General features: G+C 41.3%; 1 protein-coding gene across 1 annotated transcript in view; it reads left to right on the top strand.

The window, feature by feature from the left end:
- The window catches only part of znf423 (zinc finger protein 423), a 151574-nt gene that overhangs the window by 6220 nt on the left and 117418 nt on the right, over window positions 1–27936 (top strand). Inside the window, exon 2 of the mRNA XM_069686525.1 lies at window positions 18290–18352. Within this exon, the coding sequence (XP_069542626.1) occupies window positions 18290–18352 (63 nt within the window). The remainder of the gene's footprint in view (window positions 1–18289; window positions 18353–27936) is intronic.

Raw genomic sequence — 27936 nt, 5'->3', positions numbered from 1 at the left:
GTATCAAAAGTTGCACCTTGTTTTATCCGCTTCTCATGATGATATATTTCCTTATTAAGCTCATAATTTAGTTCATGCTGCACTGCATTTGACCTGTTTTTCAAATGCATCAGTGTTTAATTGAGTGTTTCATGAAAATATTAGTAGAAAAAAAAGTATTATTTACATTTGGCTTTTTTTTCACTAAACATGTGAATGATAAATAATATTTTTTAAAGAATATTAAAAGAGTACAAATATGGGATTAAAAATAGATGCAGATTCTATTTGTCAAGCACTCAAAAAATAAACTTTACATAATCTCACCATTTGACACTGGTTACGGCTGCGAGATAACTCCTGTAAGTATGCGATTTAAATGTAAAAGAAACTCTGGCAAAGTAATTATTCATTGCCTGGAGTTAAAGTTATTGTCAATTAACTGCTCAAGACTTAAAATTAACAACCGCCATCCCTCCAAATGTGGGTAAAATTTAATTGTGATGGGAAATGTCATCAAGTTACAAGCCAGTGTTCTTGTCGCTGAATCTCATTATATAATCTTACCAAGGCAAAATTATACTGACCACTCCAAAGGTCATGTATGCAAGGTCAATGATAGCTCAACCAAGTACACTGATCAGCCATAACATTATGACCACTGACAGGTGAAGTGAAAAAACATTGATTATCTTGTTACAGTGGAACCTGTCAGTGGGTGGGATATGTTTGGCAGCAGGTGAACACTTTGTCCTTGAAGTTGATGTGTTGGAAGCAGGAAAAATGGGCAAGCGTAAGGACGTGAGCGACTTTGACAAGGGCCAAATTGTGATTGCTAGAAGACTGGGTCAGAGCATCTCTAAAACTGCAGCTTTCGTGGGGTGTTCCCGGTCTGCAGCGGTCAGTACCTACCAAAAGTGGTCCAAGGAAGGAGAACTGGTGAACCAGCGACAGGGTCATGGCTGGTTTAATGCAGTAGAGTGCATCACCCATTTCTCTCCCCCTTTCTCACTCTCCTGTCTATTTCTTCTTTCTCTCTCTGCCTCTCCCTCCCCATCTGGCTTTGCCATTAGCGTAGTTTAATGTCACCCTTTGGCAGAGCACACATGCTTTCATAGGGCGACTGGCTCTTATAAAACTCAGAGACCCGACACATGTGGCTGGGATTCCTTAAAGACAAAAGTGTGTGTGTTTACTTGTACATTTTCTAAGAGTGTATATTTTATATATTTTGTTATCTAATTTTGTACTTTTTTATATATATATATATATATCGATAGATATATATATTTTGACCTTTATTTTTTACCCTCTGTGTGCTGATTCTTTCCTATTGTATTGTACTGTATAAGCTGCTGGAGACTGAATTTCCCAGAGGGAGTCATCCCAAAGGGATCAATAAAGTTGAGTCTAAGTCTAAGTCTAAGTCTAAGTGTGTGTTTTTTGCCGGTACATCTGAGTGTATCAGTGTCAGATGAATCACCATAAATACCTTTTTGCTTTTATTGATACAAAAGATTTGACAGGTAATCTAGTTTTGTTTGTGCGCCTTCAAATGGTGTTAGCGTATTGTGCAAACAGTGTGCGTACAGACACACTGAGTAACTTCTGTATAAAGCTGGTATTGGCTTTGCATTAAAGCTTGCTCAACCATTAAATGGCTTTCTGAGAGCTTTGTTAGAATTCCATTGAATCCTCAGCAGGGTGGATTTGAGTTTTTGGTGTTTTTTTTATTGGACAAAACAAGCTAGTGTAATTGGTGATTGGTGGAGCCCAGCAGTAACATGCAATGAATGTAATTGGACTCATGTTGATCTGCACTCAATTAGAACCAAATTACTACACAATGGAAAGCTCAGAGTAGAACCGTACTAAGTAGAGCAGGTCATTTTTATGGAAGACATTTTGACACAGTATGAGGCTGCATGGTGGTGCACCGGTTAGCGCTGTTGCCCTCCTGGTTCAAATCCTGGTTCAGATGTAAGGGGCCATTCTGTGTGGAGTTTGCAGGCTTGGGTTCCCTCCAGGTACTCAAGCTTCCTCTCACAGTCCAAAGACATGCTCCTTAGGTTAATTGGTGACTCTAAAATTGCCCACAGGTTTGATTGTGAGTGTGAATGGTTGTCTGTCTCTGTGTGAGCCCTGTGATTGACTGGCGACCTGTCCAGGGTGTACCCCGTCTCTCGCCCAATGACGGCTGGGATAGGCACCAGCTTCATACATGCAGTGAAATCTTTTAATTAAATTGAATTGAATGTACATAAACTTCACCACTTAATACACTACTACTTACTACAGCTTCAAACGTTACCAGGACATTTCTATTTTCCTGGTTTCTAAGTGTGCTCTAGTGTGAGAATAACAATTATTTTCATTATTGATTTATTCCACAGATTATTTTCCAAATGTTTGGAATTTTTTATTAACTGATTATTTACTATCAAATACTTTTAAATTTGATGTTGGAAAATTAATTGATTTGTTGTTGCAGCTCTTGTGCTCTTTATGTTATATTTTTCTACCTATGTTAAACATCTAACTGCACGTCCACAATGCTCTTCCTTCATCAGGTTGAGCTTGAAAATCAGATTTTGTCTGAGAATGGGTCATGTTTGGTGTGTTTGGTAAGGTTTTTATTGTATGGAGTGAGTGTGAGTGTGTGTGTCTGTGTTTGTGTGTGTATGTGTGTGTGTGTGTGTGTGTGTGTGTGAACTCATCTGTGAGTCCAGAAAGGGTGAATTCCCACAGTGAGGTGTACGTATGCCAGCGACAACTCCTTATCAGCAGCCAGCCCTGTTGTGTTTGTGCTTGTACATGTGTGTGTGTGAGAGTGTGTCAGAACAGGGCGTCATGGGCCAGGACTGTGCCATTGTAGCGGCTTAGTTAGCCGCGTTTATCAGCTGCAAACGCACTGGACCTTAACACACACCCACCCCTCTGGAGACACAAAGACACACAGACACACACACACACACACACACACACACACACACACACACACACACACACACACACACACACACACAAACACACGGTGTAGCTCTGTGCATGCACATGTCCTCAGCTTTTAAGAAGAGAAAGATGATGCTGGTGTGACTACACATTCATAAACACACACACACACACACACACTTAGTCAATCCAGACCTATGGTTGCCAAGTCAGTATCCCAAAACCACGAGATAGTCTGGGAGGACATAGGCCCTTCTAAGTTTCCTACAAGCCTGCTTGTGAATGCATGTGTGTGAGTAAGCATCTCATATTGTCTCTAGCTAAAACATAATGCCTGTTTCTTTGTCTAACACTGACTATCTGCCTCTAGATTATTTGTCTGCATAGTTTGGGGTGTTTGGTTAGATCCTACGTCCTGTGGTGTCTGCTGTTTGTTGCTGAATCTTGATGGACGCTTAGGGTTGAGCACTGTCATCAACCACAGAGCTCTCTATCATTGTAAAATGTAGATTTTAAAGTGATTAAATAATTTGAATATGGAATTATTATCATGGAGAAATTGTTCTGGGCTTATCAGAAGCTTTTAAACCAAAATCTGTTGTAAGTTATTTTAAATATTTAATTTTAAAGAACGTATAATAATAATTTAAGAGGTTGTTAATTCTTTGGGGATACATATTTTTAAAGATCCGTGTTTCGTTCTCTTTGGCGACACCTATAGTTATGAACAGTAATTGCGGGAGCACACTTCCCAGATGTCCAAACAGCATGTGTGACATCCATGGTTGGCTCCGGTTGTAATGCTGCATTCCAGACAACTCGGAAGTCGAGTTTTTCTGCCCTCCGACTAGAAAAATTGCTCTGGACCGCCATTCAAAGTTCCTACAACAATGGCCGCACCCATGGAGAGCCACATCGTTAATGATAAACTATCACCTGAAAAGCAATGTAATATATCACTACTACTATCACATGTTCTGCATGCAAATGTTTATAAGAAATGTCACTAATATGATAAGGTAGCTGGTTGCTATAAATAATCTCTGAAACAAAGAAACATCACTTCCTAACAGTCGGCCATGTTTTTTATTTATGTTTGCCGCCGTGCACCTGCAACGCTCTGAGGTCGGAAGTCGGAAATTTTTACCTGGAAGTTCTTAAGTTCACTTCTTGTTGAAGTTGTATCTGTAGTCATCCATCTTTTCTTTGTTTGTTCAGCCATAGTAGATTACTGTTTACTCACAACACTTGCAGAGACGGGAAAAGCAGCCACTTAGCTCCGCCTACCCTCTGGCAGGCCAGTTGCACCAAACACCCAGTCTGTAATACTGCAAATGCAAAGGCTTTCATCAGTGGGCCATAGGCTCAATCACCGTTGTGTTACCTCATTTGGCGATTGATAGTGACTTAACAGACATTTATCTAAATGAAAATCTTCCATATTATCACTTTAAATAATAATTGATGTGGACCTTCAACAGGAAAAGTGACCTATTTTTATAACTTGTTATTTGGTCATTATTACGGTTGCACCTTGCCTCCTTCACTCACCCGTCACCCTGGCTCGTCTCCCCCTCTATCTTCCCTTACTTTCCTGCAACATTATGAATTTCGTTCCGCCACTCTTTCCTTCCCTCTACTTTGCCTTCTACCCCCCTCCCCCGTCAAATACCCCCATTCTGTACATTAAACATTAGTGGTGGGGGCAATTAGCAGCTCCCCTCTGCACACCTGGCTGATGCATAATATATTTATTTTATACCCTCCCTCTTTCTCTCTGACACTCACACACTCACACACACTGCTGTTGATGAAAGGATGGCTTTTGGGAAATGGGAAATCTGTGTGTGTGTGTGTATGAGGACTCATAGATCTGTATGCCCTCTGTTCTGACCTCACATAACCTCCTTAGTTCGAGCTCAAGGCCAGGTCAAAAGTCACTGTAGTCTTTGCAGGTTTTCAGACCAAATACTTGTTAGGCCTGATTTTTTTGTTTACTGTTCAGATTCCAGGAACGTTTTCTTTCCTTTCTTAGCAAATGAAATAAAGTAGAAAGACTGTCAGTCACATATTGACAACACTGTGCCTGTATATCTATTTCAATACATTCTGTTTTTTCGCCATATTGTAACAGCCAAGGCCTCTTTTTCTATATTCATTCATTTTATGTTGCTCGCTTCTTTCACACACAAGCACAGACGCACACAGACAGACACACACAATGGACCCAGACTAATGTGCATTGTCCTCAGAGCGTGGACTCTCCAGCAGAACAAGCTGCTTGTGTTGTGTTCCTTTTTTATTGGACACTCTGCCGGGTCTTTGTAGTGCGCCCCACTATAGACCTACCAATGCTTCTATTTAGTGCTCAAGTCTTCAGTTGGTTTTTCTAACTCCTTTCCATTCACCTCCCAGTCAAAAGGCAAGGACGCCCTGCTGGGAGACATACAATGGAGCAAGACAGAGAGCAGGGGCGAAAGAGAGCAAGAGAGCGACAGAGCAAGAGAGTCTCAGCTGAATAAGAAAGACTAGAAACAGTGTGGAAGATCACAGTCATTTAACTGTTTATTATTCCTTCACATACCACATTATCGTTGATATTTTAAATCCTTTCAATTAATCCATTTAATTACTGTTTTTGTAACGTTGTATATTTTCTTCTCAAGTTGCACTGTTTAGCAGGTTCAGTATGATTGTTTGCCCTTTTCCCCAAATCCTCCTATAAGCTACAAAATACACATAAAGTAACATTTTTTGTTTTTAAAATGTTTGTTTCAATGCCTGAAAGAGCAAATAGATTAAATTGCAAAGAACAATGTAAAAAATCACACTGCATGAAATGTATTCAGTATGCATTTGTGCAAAGTAGATTTCTCTCTGGAGGAAGTTAAATGATATTTTGAAGCAGTCAAACAAATACACCCCTCCCTCTTAAACTCCTTCAATAGCTCAGGCCCCCAATACATGGACATGTTGCCAGGGAACAACTCTAACAACTAACTAATAAAGAGAATATGGTGGAAATCTGAGCAGCTTCTGCCCAGGTAATATGCTAAAATAGGGGAAGCAATAGCCATTATAGCCTAGATATTTTTGTTCATTGTGGGTGAGGATGTGGAAGAGGGAGAGTAGTCATTGCATAGTCTGATGCTTAAAATAAGATGCATGGAAAATTTTCATTCATAAAAACGCTGCTTTTTTAAATCAGTTTTCAAGGTTAAAATCTGTTTGTTCTGTTTCCTCTGGATATTCTCAAGAAAAGTCACTTGAAGGAAAGACTTGCTGAAGGTAGCAGAGCAGATTTGTTCTTATGTGACTGTACAAGCAGGTTCAGTAAAGCCAGAGTGACTTTACTTGTACTGTGCTGAAACAACAGCAGAGACGGATGAGGTGTCTTCTCATGTATGTCTGGTCCCTGATAAAAGCTTTATGCTCGTATCAAGACAGAAGGAAATAGTGAGACAGTGTTGGAGGAAAGGTGGAAGAGCAGGAACAGAATAAGAGATTGCATGGTGAGACTAGTGAGAAGTTGTGTGTGTGTTTGTCTGTTCAGGATAACTTTAAAAATGCAGAAGTTCTGTCTGCCTCAGAATCAGAGTTGATAAGCAGTCTGGGGACCAGAAGATCCAGCCTTCTCTCCTCAGCTCTACTTGGCCCATTAGTAGTAGGACGTTTCTAACCCTAATAAACTTAATTACTATGTAACATTTGTAGAAGTAGTTCATAACTGACCAGCTGAATAAATAGCTGTCAATACATTCCTTGTGTCTTGACACTGGCATGCTGAGACAGTAGGATTTCCTCTACAAATGTGCATCAGTCGCATGGTTTTGCTTTTAGCTTGTGGACTTAGAACTTAAGCTCAAATGCACGTTGTTTATATGCTAATATTCAAATTGACTTGGCATGAGTATCTCTTTAAAGCCCCCCTCCAGTGAGAATCAAGTGTTTAACCTTGTGAACATCTCCATGTGGTGTTCTTCATGTGCTACAAGACATATCAGGGACAACATCAGCAGTCATCTCCATGGCTGGGCCTGTCTGCTTTTAAACTGCAGTATACCAAGGACAGGCTGAACAACATGTTTTCAGATTGGCAGGTTTGAGATGTCACAAACCTAAGGAGCCAATCCTGTGAATGAACGGGGTGACACTATGTATATCATTATGTGCAACCTATGGCAACCACTTCGGCGATGCTCGAGCCAGCTGTAACCGTCATCGTAACTTTTCAAGTTATCACTACTGACTACTAACGTTAACGTTACTACTCATTAAAAAATGTCAAGCTAGCTAAGTTTCAACAAGTTGCTACTAAACGATGGCAGAGACATGTTTTGTTTATGCAACGGAGGGGCGGTTGGAAATGTGCATAGTGGGCGGGGACTATGTAGTTTTGGGAGTTTTTAATGAGGGAGAAGGAGGAGATGCCTTGGGAGGATTTTTACAAGGTAATTAAACGTATTTTGCAAAAAAAGAAAAAAAACAGACACAACTTATTAATTCAAGCAGAACATTTTATATGTCTTAAAACGTGACTGGAGCTGGTCTTTAAGCAAATATGTAGATATTATAGACTGTCCTTAGTCACTATAGAAACTCTAAATGTTGATCATTTTGGCTTGGCTTGGCTACAAAGTTCTTTATGAGTGCGTCCTAAGTTTGATGCCTGATGCTACATTCACATGGATTAAAGGTTTACTGTAGACTGCAGACAGATAAATGCAACGTCATGTAGTATTTGATTTTAAAATGAAAATGAAAGTTAAATCTGCAGACAGCAGTTTAAATATTTTTACATGGATAGCAGTGCTGTCTACTGTTGTTTTCTGTTGGTCTCATTAGATTTTACTGCTCCCATCCCAATTTCCTTACTACCGTCTGCCTGAATTCATGTGATGCCACACGACTTATTAGCGAGAGTAAAGAACCTTTTGACTTGTATGTTTGTACGTTTGTAAAGTCTAATTGTTACCCAGAGAAGATATTGAGTTGACCAAAAGCATATTTTAACCTAATTTTAATCTAGTTTACAGAAAATATAAACACAATAAATAATGAAAAAAAGTAATTTTAAACAATGAAAACTAGATTTAAGAATTTAAGATAAGATGTTTGATCGTACGTCTACTCAAACAAACAAACTACCAGCGACGCTCCAAGCGCACACGCGCTGTGTGTATATTTTTCTTGTTACTCCCAGAAGGAGCGTGACGAGCAAGTTAATCTATCCGCCAGCGTTGCGGCATGACACAAAGCTGTTTATTTCCCTCTTCCTCTCTCTCTCTCTCTCTCTCTCTCTCTCTCTCTCCTCCTCCTCCTCCTGTAAAGCCTAATCAACTTTGTATCAAGCTAAATAATGCCTTAGCGTGAAATTGGTGTCTTCAGTCAAAAAGCACTCCCCAGCCTGTACTACAAGAGAAGGCAATTATGTACCCCTCCCTACCCCTCCACCCTTAGCCCTCATTGCTCTTGTTGTTCATTGTACTCTATCTACGTGTGTGCGTGTGTGTGTGTGTGAATATGCATGCACTTTAACTGCTACACCTCATCATGCATCTCAGCTGTCCTCGACAACATTTCAGTCTGTGTTCACATTGGAGCCCACTCTGCTGATGGTGAGCTTATGGGGCCTTTACTTGACTTGTGTGTGTGTGTGTGTGTGTGTGTGTGTGTGTGTGTGTCGCAGTCTGTAATGGTGAGTGGAGGCTGCTGGGGGAACTTCTAGTTCAGTTATTTCTGGATCCCTCCCCAGAGTCGAGGTACTCCTGAGGAATGCTCTCCCTCTCCTCCTGCCCTCTCTTTCTCTGTCCTACTCCTTATCTCTCTGCTCGCTGCCCTCCTTCACCTCTCATCTTTCTCCTCAGCGGTGCTTTCATCTTCACCTCTCTCTCAACCCTTGTCTCCTCCTCTGACCTCCCTTTACTCCCTACTCCTCTCTCTTTGTATCTTTCCATTTGTCCCCCCTTTACTCTCCACTCTCTCGTCTCCTTTCTCTTCTCTTCCCTCCATGTCTCTCTTGCTATTGATTCCTCTTCCCGCCACACTCTCTCTGACAGACAGAAAAACAAATGTCAGATCAGAGAGGCTCTTTAATCTCAAGCTGTGTTGTTTGGCCCTGAACATCAACTCTGCGCTTGTTTCAGTGAGAGTGTGTGTGTATGTGTGTGTGTGTGTGTGTGTGTGTGTGTAAAATGAGCCTTCTGCTCTGCTCATGTTGACAGAGGTGAATTTGTTGTGTGTTAATAAGCAGCTCTTAGTTTGAAGTGCTCACATGAGTGGGTCTTCTGTTGTTTTTATACAGATTATATACATTTCATGTGTTTGCACTTTGATTCACTATTCAAGTCTGACCAGTAAAATGAGTCTAAAGATAAAAGGATAAAGTCTTTCATTTTTATGCACAAGCCTTTATAATGTCAAGCTGCATGTGTAAGCGAAAGCCAGAGAGCATGTTGGTTAATGTTGTCATATGTTGTTGGGGTTAAGTTTGGGGATGGTGAGGAGGTTGCATGGCAACGCAGCTGGACAGCACAGCATGGTTTTAAACCGCAATGAGCTCATATAAAGCAAGAAATCAAAGAGAAGGTGTAAAGAGAGGAGAGAGAGGACAGATGAGAGGAAGGGAAGAATGACAGGAAGCGAAAGTAGTGACAGGAAAAAAATAGCAAGAACAACAAAACAAATCAGATAGTTGAAACATTTTGGATCAGAACAGAGAGAGAGAAAGAGAATAACGATGGGCAAAGAAGAGAGGGGAAAAGTAGAAAAGAGGGACAGCAGAAAAAGAGAAAGATAGAGAGGGCGATGAAGCTTGTCCGCCAGGCTTTGTGTGGTTGTTGTTCTTTCTCTGTGCCATCCATCTAAGCCCTCTGCTACCTCTGTCCCTTCACACACACTCTCACAAACAAAAGCATGCACGCACACACACACTCACAACGTCCCAAACCCCAGACTAGCCTGGTGTTTCTGGCCAATGGCTCAGGGCTTGGGATGTGTGTCTGCGTGTGTGTTTGTGTTTTAAGGCTGTTTTGTTCAGAATGCAGGCGGGCAGAGAGAGCGGTTTTACTGCTGATAAAAGTATTTGGTTAATCAGCTTCTGTCCCCGTCCCCTGACTAGAAGTGCGTGCTTATGTGTGTGTGTGCTTGACACAGGCCATTGAAGTTAGGGGGGCTCCCGGGGGGCAGGCTGGGGATGGAGATTGGCATCAGCCTTCGGCCAGTAGCATCACAAAGTCATTCCTGAGGGACAGGAAGGGCAGCCAATGAGAGAGTCCCTTTGGAGGTGTAGGGAGAAAGCGGGTTGGGGAGGGGCTATAAAGTGGGTTGTAGAGGGGAAGTAAGAGGGGGAGAAGCAGGGAGACAGAGAGGGAGGGGGAGAAAGAAAAAAGCAGTGTCTAGGATGAAGGAGAGACAGACAGATAAAGAGAGTGAGAGGGAGAGAGTGAGTCGGATGACAATTACCCTCTTGACTTCTGTCCAGCACTAGTTGTCAATCAGCCTGTCCCTCCGGGCGAAGAACCAGCGTATCATTGGCTAAACTGACCCACATCCCGCCTCTCTGGGCCGCCTGGCCAATGCATGATTGGCCACAGTGACCCGCTCGTCAAAGAGATCTGGGAACACCAGAGCCTTGGGCTGCCTTGGGAATAAATGGCCCTGATACCATGCATGCATGCAAGCGTTGTTTAGAAGGAAAAAAGACAAAGGGTTTTCTTATTGAGGCTAAAAGTGCTTTCATGGGACAGGAGAGAAGGAGAGACAAAGATAGAAGGGGAGAGAATGGCGATGTGGTGTGGTGTTAAAGAGAGGCAGAAGGACAAAAACCAAAGTGAAAATGTGACTACGAAAGATGGATGTTAGAACAAACATGGAGCATGAGCAGGGGTCAGAGAAAAAACACTTAAGAGATGAAAGGAGGGAGGAAAAATGATAAAAAGATGGCAGGATATGAACAAGGGAAGAGAGAATAGAAAAGTTAGTAAGGGAGGAAAGGAAAATAATATATGATGAAAATAAATGAGGAAGAGATGCAGGTAGAGGGAGGACACAGTGGAGAGATAGGTGTTTTGTTGTAGTTGTGCTTATGAGTGTGTGTGTGTGTGTATGTTCATGTGAATAATTAAGGACAACAACGACTGTGCAAATATTTGTTTATGATAACAACATCATAATGCAGAGGTAGAGCTCCATTTAGCTTTTTCTGTTCCACACATCAGCTCTCCTCTCCTCTCCTCTCCTCTCCTCTCCTCTCCTCTCCTCTCCTGTCCTGTACTTTTATAGCGCTTTACCACATCACTGATCAATTAGATGTCACATTTTGGCCATTTTCCAAAACAATCTGCAGTTACATAGATTTCTGTAAAGTTTTTTCTGAAGTTGCCACTTCCATTACAATTAGTACCTTTTATAAATTTGGGATTAATATAACAGTAAGTCTGTTTTTCTAGATTCAGGTGCTCTGTCGAAAATGTAATTAATTGCTCTTGCTCTTAAACCCTTGTGTGAATGTTTGCAGTGCATTGCTAAATTTAGAGACTGCAGATGGAACTCACAGATCATTCCTGGGCTGTGTGATGGCTACAGGTGTGCAATCACCTGGAAGAGGAGGACCCTCATACATTCTACAAGCAGCCTATGATGCATCATCCATCAGTCTAAGCCAGTACGCTCTGCATTAATATGATTTAAAAGTAATATTTTAATGTTTTTGGCTTTGTGCTTGTAGAGATGTGCAATTCATGTTAATAATACCAAAACTGAATTACACTATGACCTTTATTAATTTGTTATACTTTATTTTTGATATGGTCAGTATTTTAAAAATGATCATGACAGCTTTAAGGTCAAAGATCTAGTATCGGATTACTGTTTGTTTTTTACCTTGAGACTTGATATTGGTAAATTCAGCACTGGAGATTTGGAGATTCTCATATTGGGACCTATTTGTGCGTGTGTGTGTTTTGTCACTGTGGACCCTGGTATAATAGTGTGCCTGTCTAATGAACCGTAAAAGCCCATTGCGACACAGACAGGAGGGTTGTGTAGTTCTGAGTCACAATTTGATATATTGGTCACAGTTTGTTTGTACCTGAGTAGTAGGTGTGTGTGCGTGTGTGTGTGTGTTTGCATCTGATTTTCTATTGGAACTGTGTTGTTTGTCATTGGGTTTTGTATGTGTGCTCACGTAGATTTTATAATGTGGTGTTTTTGTATGCTGCTCTTCTTAATACACAAACAGACACAGAGACACCACTCACACATACGATAGGACGGACATTCAGCGCTCCAAGCGAGCTGTGCTGTGAGGTATAGGCTATTTATTTAAACATAAACATGCCTTTTAAAAATCAACACACCTACACCTGTCTGTTATGCTGGCGGTGAGAATCTCTCTCTCTCTCGGGCCGGACTGGGATTTGAATTCTCCGCCATCATTACCACACACCACACGGTTGTTGTTTTAACTCGTTCCAGCTCGACTAAAGTTAATTATTAACATATCATAGTACAAAGTGATGTTGTGTGCATTCAAAGATGCTCCGTAACCAAGAGAGTGCGCACGAGGACATACGAGAACACGCATGACAGCCGCAAAAAAATGCTAGAACATGCGCGAGCTCGCAAGACAGCCGCGGTAGTGCTGATTTTTTTCACATCAAATATTAATTTTGGGGGCGCTGGTTTGGCTCGGTTGGTGGAGCAGGCGCCCCATGTATAGAGGCTACAGTCCTTGTTGCATTGATCGCAGGTTCGACTGCCAGGCTGCCGATCCATTTGGTGCATGTCATCCCCCACTCTCTGCTCCCCACGTTTCCTGTCTCTCTTCAGCTGTCCTATGAATAAAGGCAAAAAGCCAAAAATAAAAATCTTAAAAAAAAAATACAAAATTTTGATCTCTGAATATCCGTTTTTTATTACAATTATAGAGAATATTATACAAGGATATTGTTGACATCTCTAACACACACACACACACACACACACACACACACACACACACACACACACACACTGAAAGTTACAACTCATTGTCAGTCCAAACTAAGAATTATTTTTTCTTTTCACCATGGTGACCTTGTTTGTAGTGTTTAGGCAACTAAGCAACTAATTGCAGAGTAGACAATCTGTTTCCTGTTTACACTGACTGGCGCATGCCCAGTGTACTTAATATCATGTGATTTTTTTTCAAGCAAGTGAATTTCAAGCATGTCGCATAGACTGTTTGAAAGTATTAACATGGCGGTAGCCCTAAAGCTCTGTGTGGGTCAACACAGAATTTTATATTTTTTTCTGGGCCACTGCTCAGGATGTCATCAGACTCCTCGCACTGAATTTAATTATAAAGTTGTAGATTATCTTGCCCAAAATGTGCAACACATCTAGCATGGAAATTAAGGTATAAATTGTAGCTCAGTCTGTACATGCACATGGTCTAGAACTGGAGGGTTCTTCAGGCAAAATCAGTGAAAACACCTGTGCTTGTTGGACCAAAGGGACAGAGTTAGGTAAGGTAAATCTTAAACCTTTGTAACAAAGCTACTACTGTTTAAGATCAGTAAAGTTTGAAGTTATAAAGAAAATGTGATAGTTGCAGCCTACATAACATCATTCAACTCCTCTGGAAGTGCTGGGTACTTAATAGTCTTATTGTGCTAATTCACATTTTTAAAACCAGAGGCCTTAGTGTTAATCACAGAGATTTACTGAAGGCAAGAAAGAGATGGAGCAAAGAATATCTTGCTCTTTATTTTTTTCAGACACAAATTCTTCAGTCGTCTCTCAAAGTGCTCGTTTGTCTTCATGGTGCACACTTCATACAGGTCTACACACACATATTGTGTGTGCACACATCCTCTCTTGTAGGCACATTCAATTGAACCCTCTCTCCTTTAACTCATTCAGAATGTGAAGGCATTCTTGATCCCTCCCACACAACTACACAGTCACACACACGTACACCCCACCGACCCCCTGGTGTGTGCAGGGTTCACAGTAACGGTGTGTGTGTGTCTCAGAGGAGAGACAGAGGGAGGATAGGGGATCTAAATAAAGCTATGTGTGCTTGGCTAATGAAACACACTGTATTCCCAACAGCCCTATCAGGAAAAATGGGCAGAGGCAGAGTTACCAGTACCTCTAAGTCTTTCTATAACATCCAAAAAGCTTCATAACTACTCTAAGAACATGTTTTTTTATCACCATTTCACAGTTTTTATTTGTCAGGGAAAACATACAGAGAATCTCTGTCACATCAAGACATGGAAAGCCTTATTCAAGCAGAATGTAGTCACAGCAGGAAACACTGCTTCTGTTGAACTCATGATTTTAACCTTTGATTTAGATTTCTGTGCCTAAGTGATACATGCTCCCCTTTTCATGCTGGTGGCAGAAGAGTTTCCCTCCCTTAAGAGACACATAATGTTGCAACTAGAGTGACCTGGCATCAGAGGAGGCTTTAATTAGGATTTGAGGGTTCAGATTTGAGTATGCAATTCTCATAAGACTGCATTTTTATACTTCCTGACCTGTAAAGATATGCATCCCTGCTAACATGCTTACCCTTTGCATTGCATGTTGCAAAAGCTACTGGAGGTCACAGTATATAGTTTATAGCATTAACTCTCCACCCCAAAGCATGGCTTAATTGTGAGGGATGTGCTATAGGTGTTTTAGAGGAAAGCCTTTTTATTAACTCAGTGGAAGTACTTTGTTTTTCTTCTGGTTTTCTCTTCCCATACCTTCTCTCATCTGTTTCTGGCTGCTGTGTTTGGCAGACATGTTAGTCGGAGTGGGAGGTCTCTATCCACGCTCGGTTCAGTCCAGGCACATGCACAGCCTTCAAAATCCTGTGTGGGTCCATCTCAAGTGCATATGTCTTGTGTGTGCTGTACTGTGTGTGCATATGTGTTTGTCCAGGGATCCATTAGTCCATTATTAGCACACTGTGGTCCACATCTGGAGACTGAAGAACCAGCTCCAGCCCCAGATTCTCAAAGGGAGAGTCCAGACTGCTTGAATCCTGGCCCAGGTTGTTTCTTTAGTTTGTGTAGAGGGGGAGTGAGCAATTCAGTCAGTCATTGTTAGTTGCTTTGAACACTTGCATGTCAAACTCTCATGCCTGGGAGGCTTACTTTTATAATACAGCCTTAAATGGATCAGTCAGGTGGAAGACCTCAAATTCTGTATTTTTTTTTTGGGAAGAAGTTTAACATTTTTTAAATGCAGATATTAATGGGGTCCTATTTATTCTAGAGAACTGAACATAATGATTACATTGGTTGGAAATTCCAATAAAATGTATTATTAGAATGACTGGCATCAGTCCAGGGTGTTCCCTACCTCTCACCCAATGACAGCTGGGATAGGCTCCAGCCCCCCTGCGACCCTGAACAGCATAAGTGGTAAAGATAAAGGATGCATGGATGGATTTTATTATTTCCAGTCGAGGCTAAAAGCTTACAACCCTGTTTGTCCTGGAACAGTTTTTTAACCAATGGTTAAAACAAAACCTGAGTAAACCTACAGTAAACCTACAGGAGGCTGGACTTCTTAACACACTGACACCAATTTCTTGATGTTGTACTCTTAATTGTCTACATGACTACAAGGGAAAACTGAGAACCCCAAAATCTTTCCTCAATATTTGGTCTGCACGTACAGAATATTTGACTGTGCACAAGTTCGGACTGAAAATATGGTTTAACTGAAATGAAGGAAACTAAAAACTGTTTGTTACTTTATCTGAATTCTCCATTGATGCCAGACTTTAGTTGCAATTTCATTGAACCTAATGGGGCAGACAGACATGGTAGGTCCTTCTGATAATCCATTTTATCTGTGTTGTTTAATGTTTCACTAAAAATGTTTAAAAAAACCCAAAAAAAACAACAACTTGATGATGGCTGATGTGTTGATGTTTTAATCAGAGCCATTAATACATTGAACTGGTTAGATGACATAATGCTGACCTGCACTGTGGGTAATGTGCCATAATGTAGTAGTATCTTGGGACAAACAGGAGCTATATGCAGCTGCTGGGCAGAGCCACGATCCTTTTGGAGACCTTAACAAAGTAAACAAACACACACAATTACATAAAAAACATCAGTCTACATCATGTTATGTGTGTTTAATTATTTTGAAGAACCGATTTTGAAACTAAACTTGAAACAATGCAGATATTATTGTTTATATATGAACTTGTCCACTGCATTAACTTGCAAAGAAGCAGCACCAATGCCGAATTCCCATGACCAAAAGACCCCCCATTCTTTTTTTAGTTTCTTTAACTGAACCAAAAAACTTTTAAGAGTTTGTTTTTCACTTTACTGATTTATAGCTTCTTGTTTTCATTTGAGTGTTTGGCTCAGCTTAAATGTGAGGATGGGGTGGGTGGAGAGGGAGCTGCTGAGGATGTGGAGTGAGAAATATGAGTAGAGATATAAAGGGCTGGAGGGGTGGGGGTCACAGGAGAGAACAGGATGAGAACCAGGGTTTTGAGAGATCAGAGGCAGAGGTGAGTAAGTGTGAAGTGGGGAATCGTGTGGAGGGGAGGGGATGTACAGGAAACCCCATTGTGTGGCGGCTCCAGCCATTTCCTGTTTGTGTGCCAGCTGTACTTCCCTCCTTCCTGTTGTACCCAGGAAGTCAGTGTCACATTCCAGCTCTGATCAGCTCTGTGTATGTGTATGTGTACGTCAGGGAGATCCCAGGACAGTGTCATTGTCAATACCTGCCTGTTTCTTGCTTCCTTGGTTTATTTTTCGGGGGTTTTAAAAAACGCTTACCGAGGATGAACATTTGCAGGGATAGATACAGTACATGCTGAATCCAAAAAACCCTGGAAAAACAGCCAATGTTAGGTCATGGTTTGAGATTATTTACCTGTAAATAGTTACTGAGATCTTTATTACTAGAAAAATGTAGTGGAAATTAGGCCTGCAAGATATGAGGAAACAAAATACCTGCAACATGTCCCTCATTAACGCAAAATAAATCCAAAAAGCTGTTATTTTCACTACAAAATTGACACCCATTCATCTGGTGTCAATGGTGTGATGGCATTATACCCATGGCTCCATCCAATAGTTAAAATGTACATATTCTGCGCGAAAAAGCCTGGTTTAATTACATAATTTGTTTTTATTGATTGGGATAAATTCAGACTTTTGTGATGCTTTGTAAAGCTCATATTGTGAAAACGATGAAATTGCGAGTTATTGCACAGCCCCAGTTTTTATTATTAACTGTCCAGTTTCATTGTGTCAGTTGTGTTGGGTCAAGTTATGTCAACAATATTTTGGCTAAAGAGTCGTCCACAACAAGAACAATTACACATATCTGTTGTTCTGAAAATTGTTCTAACCCCAGATGATGGCAGATTTTAACACAACAACAACGACATCAGAGAATATATCAATATCTTTGGGATATGTTTCAGATCGATTTGTTGAATGAAAGAACAAATCACCATCAATCATCATCATTTTTTTTTTAATTCAACAAAATGTTAATTGATGGCATCTTAAAAAACACTTTTTAGTTGGTCAACTCTAATTACTCAGTCTTAACTATTTTGGAACAGGCTAACACTAAACTTAACTCCTCTATGTAATATAAGGCTGCAAGTACCACAAAACAACTGTATTTTACTGGAGACATAGGGCTTTGTCATCAAAGTGATGTTGGCTCAGGCTCATACAAAAGTATGAATTAAATTTGTCTTCAAAAGATGACAATTCTCGTAACGGTGATTCCTCTAACTTCGGTCCCTCTTTGAAATATTTCATGAAACAATATCCTTCTACTTTTCTGTTTCTCTGCACAATGTACAGCAGTATCATCTCTCCTAAGCTGCCGACACAGCTGGACCGTGCAGAGCATGCTTGGTGCCCCTGAAATATACAGTTTACAGTCTAACGTTTTTATTCATCAGTGTGGACGCTCACATAGTTATCATTGTAGTTATTGTTGTTGGTGTGGATTGCTCTTAATACTTATATTTTGTCCGGGAAAAACGGTGGTGTCAAGTTCATAGCATGTGCCTGTCTGCCTCTGTAGTTGGTGATGGTGGTGATGGTGATGTCATCAAGTAGCCTCCTAGCCTCCTAACTGAGAAGCTAGAACCAATTCATGTTATGTATTTTGACTGAAAGAATTTTCGATTACTTTTGCTCACTGAACTTTTTCAGCTCTAAAGGACACTCTTTTTGCCTCTGATGTTGCCCACGGCTCTAATCCTACTGTACAATCTTGGTCTGTTATGTCTGTCTCTGCTTTCCATGTAGTAAACTAACATTAAATAATAAACATATATTTAAATACGTCTTCCTTTTCCCTTTTCTTTTCTCCTCAGCGGTAGAAGAGGGGGAGTCTTCAGAGTGCGGAGGGACCTGGGATGAATCAACTGTCCAGACAGGTTAGTGTACAGACACACAGACACACGCTGGTTCTGATAGAGTTCCAGGAAGCTGTTGGATCCACACGAGGGGTTTGAGCCTATATGTCCCTCGCACACACAAACGCACACAATGTTTAATATCAATTCCACATGGTTTATAATGGCCTGCTCAGAGGGATATCAAGGAGGAAGAGAAGAAAACGATGGGGAGAAGGAAACATAGAAGAAATAAGAATGGGGGGCTTGTTAAGAGTATTAGAAGAGGCAAAAAACATATATCAGAAAGAAAGAAGGAATAAGAGGGAGATGTGGAGCCCTCACTGGTCTCAGGAGTCAAACTGAATGGAAAGAGAGATGACAAAGGGGATATGGAGAAAGAGAGAGATGGGTAGAGGGGGGACAAGAGAGAGATTTGTGTGCTTTTTCAGTTCTCTGTGGTCTGATGATATCCCTGGAGGAAGTCGGAGAGATGGTGGGGCTTTTCTTTTTGTTCTTTTTTTGGATTTTATTTTCTCTTTGCTTTTCTCCCCTTCTCTAACTTCTTCACTCACTTGTTTCCACCCTGAGATGGAAATTTGAAATGAATCCTCACTCACCCTTTTTTTCTGGATGGAAAAGGAACAGCTGAACCAACTCTGAGGTTTATGTGTGAAATGAGAAGTAATATAGATTTTGTGTCCAGAGTGACGGATAGCAATTCAGCCATCAAATTTGACCAAACCATCTCTGTACAACTAAAGAGAGTCAAAATAGTTATAATAATGTAACATAAAATAGAAAAGCTAATTTATTTCTTTATCAGTGGGGAAAAGAAAGATATATAATGTTACATATGTTGAACAATTATCATCTACTGATCTACTAATTACAAGTCAGCAGAGTTCATGTTGTGTCTTTAAGTGCCTTGTTTTTCCTAATTAATTGTCCAAAATTCAAACATACTCACTTTGCTATCATAAAACACAAAGGGGGGAATTCACTAACAATGCATTGCTGCCGCTGGTAGCTCCATAAATTGCGCATCAATTGCACCTGCTATCTGCTCCGTCTCAAGGTCTGATTCACAAAGCAAATTGCACTGATGATATTCAAGTGCAAACATGCCCATAAAGTTTTGCAGATCTGTGCAGTTCGCTCTTGTTTTGTGTCTGATTGTGGAGAGAAGCTGTCTGCACCTCCACTCTCTGCTGCGCGGTGCTGCGCTCTCAGGCATTAGTTGAGCGCACACTGATGGATCTCAACTCCATCCACAGATTGATGATGAGCACAGAGAGGAGGGGGCAGCTCAGCTCAACAGTTTATTGTAAAGTCCAGACTCTACAGGTGTTTACTAGTTTAACTCTCTGTAACGCAACTTTTTTTAAACGAGCGCGCAACCGCAGCGTTCTCCCGATTATACACAGTGTGAAGGACACATACATTATTAACAGACTGTATTTACAGACAATTACATTTTTTGATCACACAAAGGTCGAATTGTCGCCATGATCACTGGAAACTCAGAGCGTGACAGCCTTTATAATACTGCAGCGCAGTTAAAGCCAGCTCTCTGCAGACGGTAATGTTTTCACTCTAACTGCGCAGTGCTGTTAGCACCAGTTTTTGTGAATTAGGTGCTTTTTACCACGAGGCTCATTTGCATAGAAAAGGGCCAAATTTGCCCCGAATGTTTGCATAATGAATCATTTAAATATGCGCAAACTGCACCGGAGCACAGAGACGTTGGTCGCTCTGCAGCCACTTTGGGGTGCATTCAACCCTCTGCGCGTGCTTTAAGAATGAGGCGGAGTCTTTTTGTGTCATTTCCACAGGTTTAGCGGGCGAAAAAAGCTGTGCAATCCTTTGGGGATTGAGACTGTGGGGAAGACTTTTGCAAGGCTGGAACCAGTGAGTCTACAAAATGCATTAAAGATTTCTCAATTGGCCAAATTTTTGGCAGATCAACTATGTGTTGATCGTCTAATGGATTAACAGGGTAATCATTACAGTGCAGGGAAAGTGACATGACTGAAACCAGAGTGCCATTATAAGTGGGTGTAGTATGAGGGAAATTCCTTTTCTTCCAGTAATGAGTCAGACATTTCAGGGTGAAAATTGACTGACATTGCTACATTTGCTGACCCCATATGCTAACTCTGGCACATCTCAGCTATTGACACCTGCTCTTGCAGTATAGTGCACAGTTTAGATCACATAACACATTTTCCAAACTGTGGCGAAAAAAAGTCTGACTACTGTAGGTGTTTGTCAGCTGCGGCTAGTTTTTCTGCTCTGGTTTGCAGCCTATCAGAGAACAGTTAAAGACTTCCTCTGACGAGATCCCAGCAGAGAAATGAGATACTGCTGAATGTGGTAAATATGCAGTTATCTCTCTCCCTACCTCTCCTGCCGTGTCTCTTGTTCAGCTCCAGAGGGATACAAGGATAGGAAAGTATGACCCTTGGGGTGTCTATGACGTACTGAACCCTCCCAGCCTTGCCCCCCCCTCCTCAGACCTGTGCTAACTCTCCTCCAGGGGCAATATGTCTGTGTGTGCATGTGTGTGTGTGTGTGTGTATCGGAGTGTTAAGGGGGGTGCTGACTGAGGTCCTGGGTGGCTCACTAGAACTGCTGTGTGTGTCAGTTCCTGCAGGAAGCTACAGTCCCATGACACACACACATGCACACACACCTATCTCACACTCTTCCTCCCATAAAAGCATACCGTCCCATATTCCCTTACTCAGCCACTCTTTCAGTTTGGATTGTACCGTCAATTCCCTGTCCCAGCATCCTCGGCGTCACTTTTTCTCTGTGCGTTGTCTCTTTCTGCCTTCCTACATCTCTATGTGTCTTTAGTTCTCACTGTCTGACACTCTCTGTCTATCGACTCCCCTCCCTTACCATTTTAAACTTTTTATCTGTGCTCATATTAGAATAAGTGTGTGAGTGAGAAAAGGGAATGAGAATTGCTGCCTATCCCTTATTCAAGCAGATTACAAAGAAAGAGAGACCTTGTTTCCTTTACTCCCTGGGAGATAGTGTCGACAAGGACGGGGTGAGAAAGACGGGGGGAGAGAGAAAAAGAGAGGGAGAAAACCCCTCCTCTATCCAATTTCTGCTCTCTTTTGCTGTCTGTCTTTCTTTTTTGCTTTCTCTGGAAAATGTGTATTGAGTTTGGAAAGACCCGTGGGAGGGAAGGCGGAGGGAGGTGGGAGGGTGACTCGAGAGGAATAGCACCGAGCCAACCTATTCTTCCCCCTTCCTACATCTCCGTCTTTCCTTTCCTTCTTTTCCTAACTCTCTCAGGCCTTCCTGTCCCAGAGAGGAGGTCGAAGGTGCCCTTAAAAGCCCCCCCATTTCTTTCCCTTGCTCCTGCCATCCCTTATGTGCGACAGAAAAACACCACTGGTCTCCCTGGTTTCCTCTCTTTTTCCCTCGCTCCCTCTATATGGTGGGTGAAGAAAGAGAGAAGTTGGCAATGATAGAGAAAGTAAATGAGTGAGAGCTGGGAAGGGCAGGTAGTAGCAGAGTTGCCTTTTTTACAAGAGTCATCTGTTGGGACTTCAGCGTATGCTCAGTGTCATCTAGCCTACAAACCAGGCAGTGGTGGGACACATGGCTAACCAGGCAGGAGTGCTCTTTAGAGGCGTGTGTATGTCTGCGATGAAAACCTCCCCTCTTTCTCAAGAGTCTTATTTTTCTCAGTTCATGTCTGACAGTCCACTGGACGACACACACAATTATACACACATACTGTTTCTCTTGGACAACATGCACACAGACACATACAGAAAGAGCCAGTGAGTCATAGTGGAAAAGGTTTGTTAAGTCCCCAAGCTGAAACTGAGAAACTGAGACCTTTCTGCATTATTGTTATTCACAGCTAAAGTACTGTGTGAACGTGACTTTGTGTGTATGTGTGTGTGTGTGTGTGTGTGTGTGTGTGTGTGTGTGTGTGTTCAGGGGTGTGTGGGGACACAGACATGATTGGCTGGCCAGAAAGTTGCCTCCGCCTATCAGATGACAGAAAGTATCCAGACAGAAAGAGTGTGTTTCCTCCACCACAGCAGCCCAGAATATGTGTTAAAATCCAAGCACTGATAAAAATACTCTGCATGTGGTATATGTTTAAAGTTTAAGATAAATAGAAATCTTTATAACAACATACACACATACACATATAGTAAGAAAGTTCATCAGCCATGGGTTGGGATACACACGATATAAAACAATAAATGGCAGAGTAATGAGTTATAAATAATAATAAGTGCTAAAAACAATTCAGATAAAGTGCTAAATATTAATGATAAATACATGTCTTAAATGGACATCCTATAAACAGCCTAATATCTAAAAATTAATAATTTGTTTAGTAGGATGACAGAGACGATTTGTTAAAGATGTTTCTCGTTGCTGTGGGCACTCTTAATCGTCTTCCTGAAGGCAGTTTTTGAAATTCATTCAACAAAGGATGTGAAGGGTCCAAAGAAAGATGCACCACTACTTTATTGTAAGTCATCCAGGTCTCTGTGGTTCTAGGGTTGTTTGACCTTTGACCCAGGGTTTGCCCAGCATCTTCTTCAGAGTGTTTGATGAATTTGTAGAAGAATAACAAAATGCTAAATACATTTCAGAAAAATATCCTTCTTCAGCAAAGAAAATGCAACAACTGGAAGACCCAGAAATCTAAAAGAAATTAAGTGATTTAACAAATAATAAGAAACTGAAAAAAGACGTATCAAATCAGATAAGTGATTAAATCTCAAGTGCAACATAGTTGCAGTTGACAATATCCACGATCTATCAAATAATAAGTATAGATATCGTTTGAGGAATGTTAGGAAGCGGGTAAATGTTACAAAGGAAACATGGAGTTTGGAGAACAGTAGGAGATTAGACAGTTCTGTTTTCCTGGTTAACTGTAATATCTTCATGATGACCAGAGCTGAGAAAAACAGGACACTGGCCCTTCTCTCTCTCTCTCTCTCCTTCTCTCACTTCCTCTCTCTCTTTTCCTCTTCCTCTCTCCCTCTCTCACCGCTACCCTCTGGAGGTCCATAATGTAGTTTTAATTTCCCCAAGGCTACTGCAGGAAAACAGTTCCTGTGTGTGTGTGTGTGTGTGTGTGTGTGTGTGTGTGTGTGAACTATTATTGCCTGCTTGTGACAGCACACAGTGCATCTGTGTTTTTGTCTGTATTGCAGCATTTAAGCCCTGTTTGTGTGTGTGTGTGTGTGTGTGTGTGTGTGTGTGTGTGTGTATGATTTTTGTTGGTATGTGTGTGTCTACCAAAAATTCAAATAAGTGAGCAGCTGTCAACTTGTTTGTGAGTCTGCTTTTCTGCCGATCTTTGTGAATTTGTGCTTCACGTGTGTGTGTGTGTGTGTGTGTGTGTGTGTTTGTGTTGTGTGCATGTGTCTTTCCTGCTACCTTCCATGACGTGAGCAGCTCTTTCATCATCCTGTTTCCAGACAGTGGTGTTGGGTGCTGCTCTCCCTTGCCGCAGCACGTCCCAGGGGTCTGAGTGTGTTGGTGTGTGCATGTAAATGTGAAAGTGTGTATCTCTGTGTGTGTTTGTGTGTGACTGGTACTCTGTGGCTCAGCCAATCTCTTCCCAAGAGGTTGGGAGGCCTTGTGTTGTGAAAAAAAAATACACACATACACACACACAGGCTATGGTGGGAGGAAGAACATGAGGTGGGAGGCAGAGGGGAGGAGGTGAGCAGAAATGGCTTCTTTATATAGCCACCTAACACACACCCAAATGTACAACCACACACACACAAGTGAGCGGGGGAGTCATTCTCTTGAGAGACAGAGAGCAGGCCTGTGTTGTTGTGTCCAGCTGCACCTGTTCAGCCTGTGTGTGTGTATGTGTGCGTTTGAGTGTGCACTCTGTGCCAAATGTGTCCACCGTTCTTTGTATCAGCCCACTTCACAACATTTTGAGCTCAAATAGGTGGCTCTTTGTGCTGGCAGTCATCATCATTAAAACTACTGCGTTTCAGGTGATTGTGTTTTCAGACACAATTGATACAGACAGAGTGAACTAAGTAGATTTTGCACACTGCTCATTTGACTCTGGCTGCATCATCTTTCATAACAGATTTAGCAACGAGTCAAACACAAATCTCTCAAGTCTTTTGACATGCAGTCCATTCATAGACGTGACCGCTTAGATCACTATGAGAAAGCCAAAGCCAGCAAGCCTTCTGGATTCACAGCAGCCTGTATGCTGCATTGTATGCACATATAGAGTACCAGTAACTTTTCATTTACAGCTTATTTGACTGTCATGACTTGAGAAAGCTAATATAGTCACTTATCTGTGTTAATTATTGTGCACAAAGCAATAGCTTTTGTTTTTTACGATGTAGACATACGTTCAATAAAACTTATTTGCATTGTCATTAGGATATGAACTACAAACACAATCTGAAAGGCTGCCGTAAAAGTGATGAATAAGAAGAAGCCTTCTATGTACACATGCTGTATTCACACACAGCATGTGAACATTTGAAAATTCAGATAGAGAGCTTGATACATGGGCCATGCACACACACACACACCATTTGACCAGATGATGCACCGGCTTGCATTGAAGTACCCTCAGATTAATTGTTTGATGTAAGCTAGCGCGGTGGCTGAGGTTTTCTTTTATTGGCCAAAAACAGGTACTGTGTAAAACATGCCTTATTTTGTCATCACACAAGTGAACAATTTAATCCCACATTGCAGATTTGTCTCACATCAGGCAAGCTTAGCAGACATTTTATTTGTACTTTTAAAATTCTGCTTAAGATCCTCACAGTTGTATTTCCACATTTTTGACATCCACATTATATTATTGAAGGTAAGCATGTGTGCCTTTTTTTAAAAATATATTTAATCCCAATGAGCAGCCAAGCAGCCCATGTGATGCAGGCCTGATTTTAACCTCATGGTGGGTTCACAGCCTGATGAAGGTAGCTGTGCCCAGCCAGGTGCCTGTGAATCCTGGTCCAGTGTGGAGTGCGCTGTGGAGCAGAATGAAAGCCTTGTGTCGAGACTGTTTGGTTTCTAAACATTCTGCTGGAAGCTCCACACACAGTTTTCCCCACCTTTTGATGCCTGTTTTAGGCTTACACAGACATAGATGTGTGTGTGTGTGTGTTTTATGCATGCTTGGCCCGCAGATATACATCTCTCTGAGCTGTGGAGTGTGTCCCAGACAGGCCACAGTACCAGCTCCTGGCTGCCAAATCTAACACTTGAATAATAACCTTACCTTTGCAGTATTACAGTATGTTTTATTCCCCTTTAACTCTCAGTCTAGCTCTGGCACTCGCTCTCAGTGCACTTCTATCACCCTGGGGCAGTTCAGGAACATTTCCCAGAGTTCATTAGTTCCCTAGTTTTCTTCCCGCAGGATATATAGAGATGAACGGTGGTCATGCTGACTGTGAGTGTTTGATTTCTGGTGTTCCAGTTTGTGTCTTTACTAGCTTATCTTGGCAACTGCTCATGACAGTGCCATGTAAAAAGTCAGACTGTGGGATGAAGTGAATGCATATCGAGTATACTTTGATCCACTGTTGGAGCCTTTTCAGTTTTTATCCCACAGAACAGAGAACAGGGAAAACAACTCTTTCTTAGTCAGTCTTTACCCTCTCCTGTCCTCTATGTTTTGAGCTTGTTATGATTTATCTCAGTAATGACTTAAATTAACTCATTTTACGTTAGTAATGAAAGATAACACACACAACTAACAAACACAGCCATGCTATGAACACATCTAGACATCCACACACACACACACACACACACACACACACACACACACACACACTGTTCTGTGAGCCTAACGAGTGGTGATTAGTGGGTCTCAGCTAGGCGTGGTTAGGCTGCGTAACATCATTCTGCACTGTGGACTCTGCTAATTCACTTCTCTTTATCTAATTACCCAGGGTGCGCACAAACACAAACACACACACAAACACACACAAACACACACATATGCAACGACACCCTACACACACACCACCTGCATATATCTTTCCTGCAGATATGCAAAGTGACCTCATTATTCCTGAGGTATCCTTTTATATATTTATATTTTTATCTGTTAATAAACAGCACATTGTCCTCAGGTTACTGAGGCTGCTCGGTACAGCCAACAATATTACTTATGACTTTTCCTCCAGAGACACACGGTGTAAAAACACCTTCTCTGCACGTCCTCTCCTGATGTTGTGTGCTGTCATATACAGATGCCTGTATATGGAAATAGTCTTAAAATAGTCTGTAATATATAATAGGACTTTCTCTTGGATGTCATGGGGACCAGTACATTGTCTGTGAATTCATTGCGATAAAATGTAGTAAGAAAGTATTTATAAGCGATGATGGCACTTCTGCTGAGATATATTTATGAATCCATGGATGAGATGTAAAAGTGATTAACTTAAATATCTAGCCTGCTTTAACCCCATGCAAATGGATATTTTGTGGGCAGGTGTAAGAGATAATGCATAATCCTATTTAAATTGATATAAAATAAATATACAGTTATATCTAGAGCCTTCATTCTTTTTGCAGCAGGACAATAAGGCTTTTAATTTACAAGTGAGTATGTGAAATTACCTAAAATAAGATGTTGAACAAGTTGACAGTGTGCTTGCAGCAGTGTTTCCACCATCTAGCTATGGTTGCATAATTTACATAATTTCAGGTTTAGGGCTGCCCCCTGAAAGTCGACGAGTCGAACCTCTGTCTGTGACAACTCTGTCGACTTGAAATTCTTCAAGTCGAGCCTTCGTTTTTTGTTTTGTTTTTTCTCTGTGACATGCGCTGTTGGTTTACTGAAGCGAGATCACAGATCTGTGTGTGGTTTTCATGCTCTGTACCTGGCTCAATAACGTCACAATCTGTCTGTATTTCCGTTACTATAAAGTATAAAGTCCGTCTCCACATGCTGTGAATGACATGAGCAGGAGCTGTAACCTGCGATCAGTTCATCATAGTTTATATTAACGCAGCGCGGGGAGGACACAGATGTTTAATAATGTGGATCTGTCTGTCTGTCACTGTTAAAAGAGACTCCAGTCTGCTGTGTAGTTCATATATTTCACACAGAACTTTAGAGGAGCATCAGGTTTCAGGATGGAACTAAGTTGTATGTCACGTCATCACTTCAATCCGCTATCACCCTATGTCACGTCATCACTTCAATCCGCTATCACCCGCTCCCTACCTCCCTCTGTGCTCATGCTCGCCTCCTCTCAGCGCTGCGAGTCTGCATCACAGTTTTTATCATATGATGTTTTTAAAGTCTAAAGAAGGTGAATGAGGCTCCTTGTATATTCACAGGGCCTAAGGTTCTAATATAGTTAATCAGAGTACCCGCAGAGTAACAAAAAGGAAAAACAAAAAAACAATGCACTGCACAATATTTGCTCAGTTTCTTCATTCAGAATAGTTTTGGATCAGTATTTTTTGTGATTATTTAGCAAAAGCATGTCCAATTTTTGTATTTTTTTAATGACACAATTTCAATACTTTTATTAATTCTTTAATTGAGGTACGCAACCTTTTATTAAGAGAAGAAGAAATGACATCACTGATGGAGCGTTTCTATTGCA

This window comes from Semicossyphus pulcher, unplaced genomic scaffold (assembly GCF_022749685.1).
Source record: "Semicossyphus pulcher isolate SPU_LCO1_2020_fin unplaced genomic scaffold, fSemPul1.0.p SCAF_8, whole genome shotgun sequence".
Lineage (NCBI taxonomy): Eukaryota > Metazoa > Chordata > Actinopteri > Labriformes > Labridae > Semicossyphus > Semicossyphus pulcher.
The sequence above is the reverse complement of the archived record's forward strand: the minus strand, read 5'-3'. Positions and strand labels throughout refer to the sequence as shown.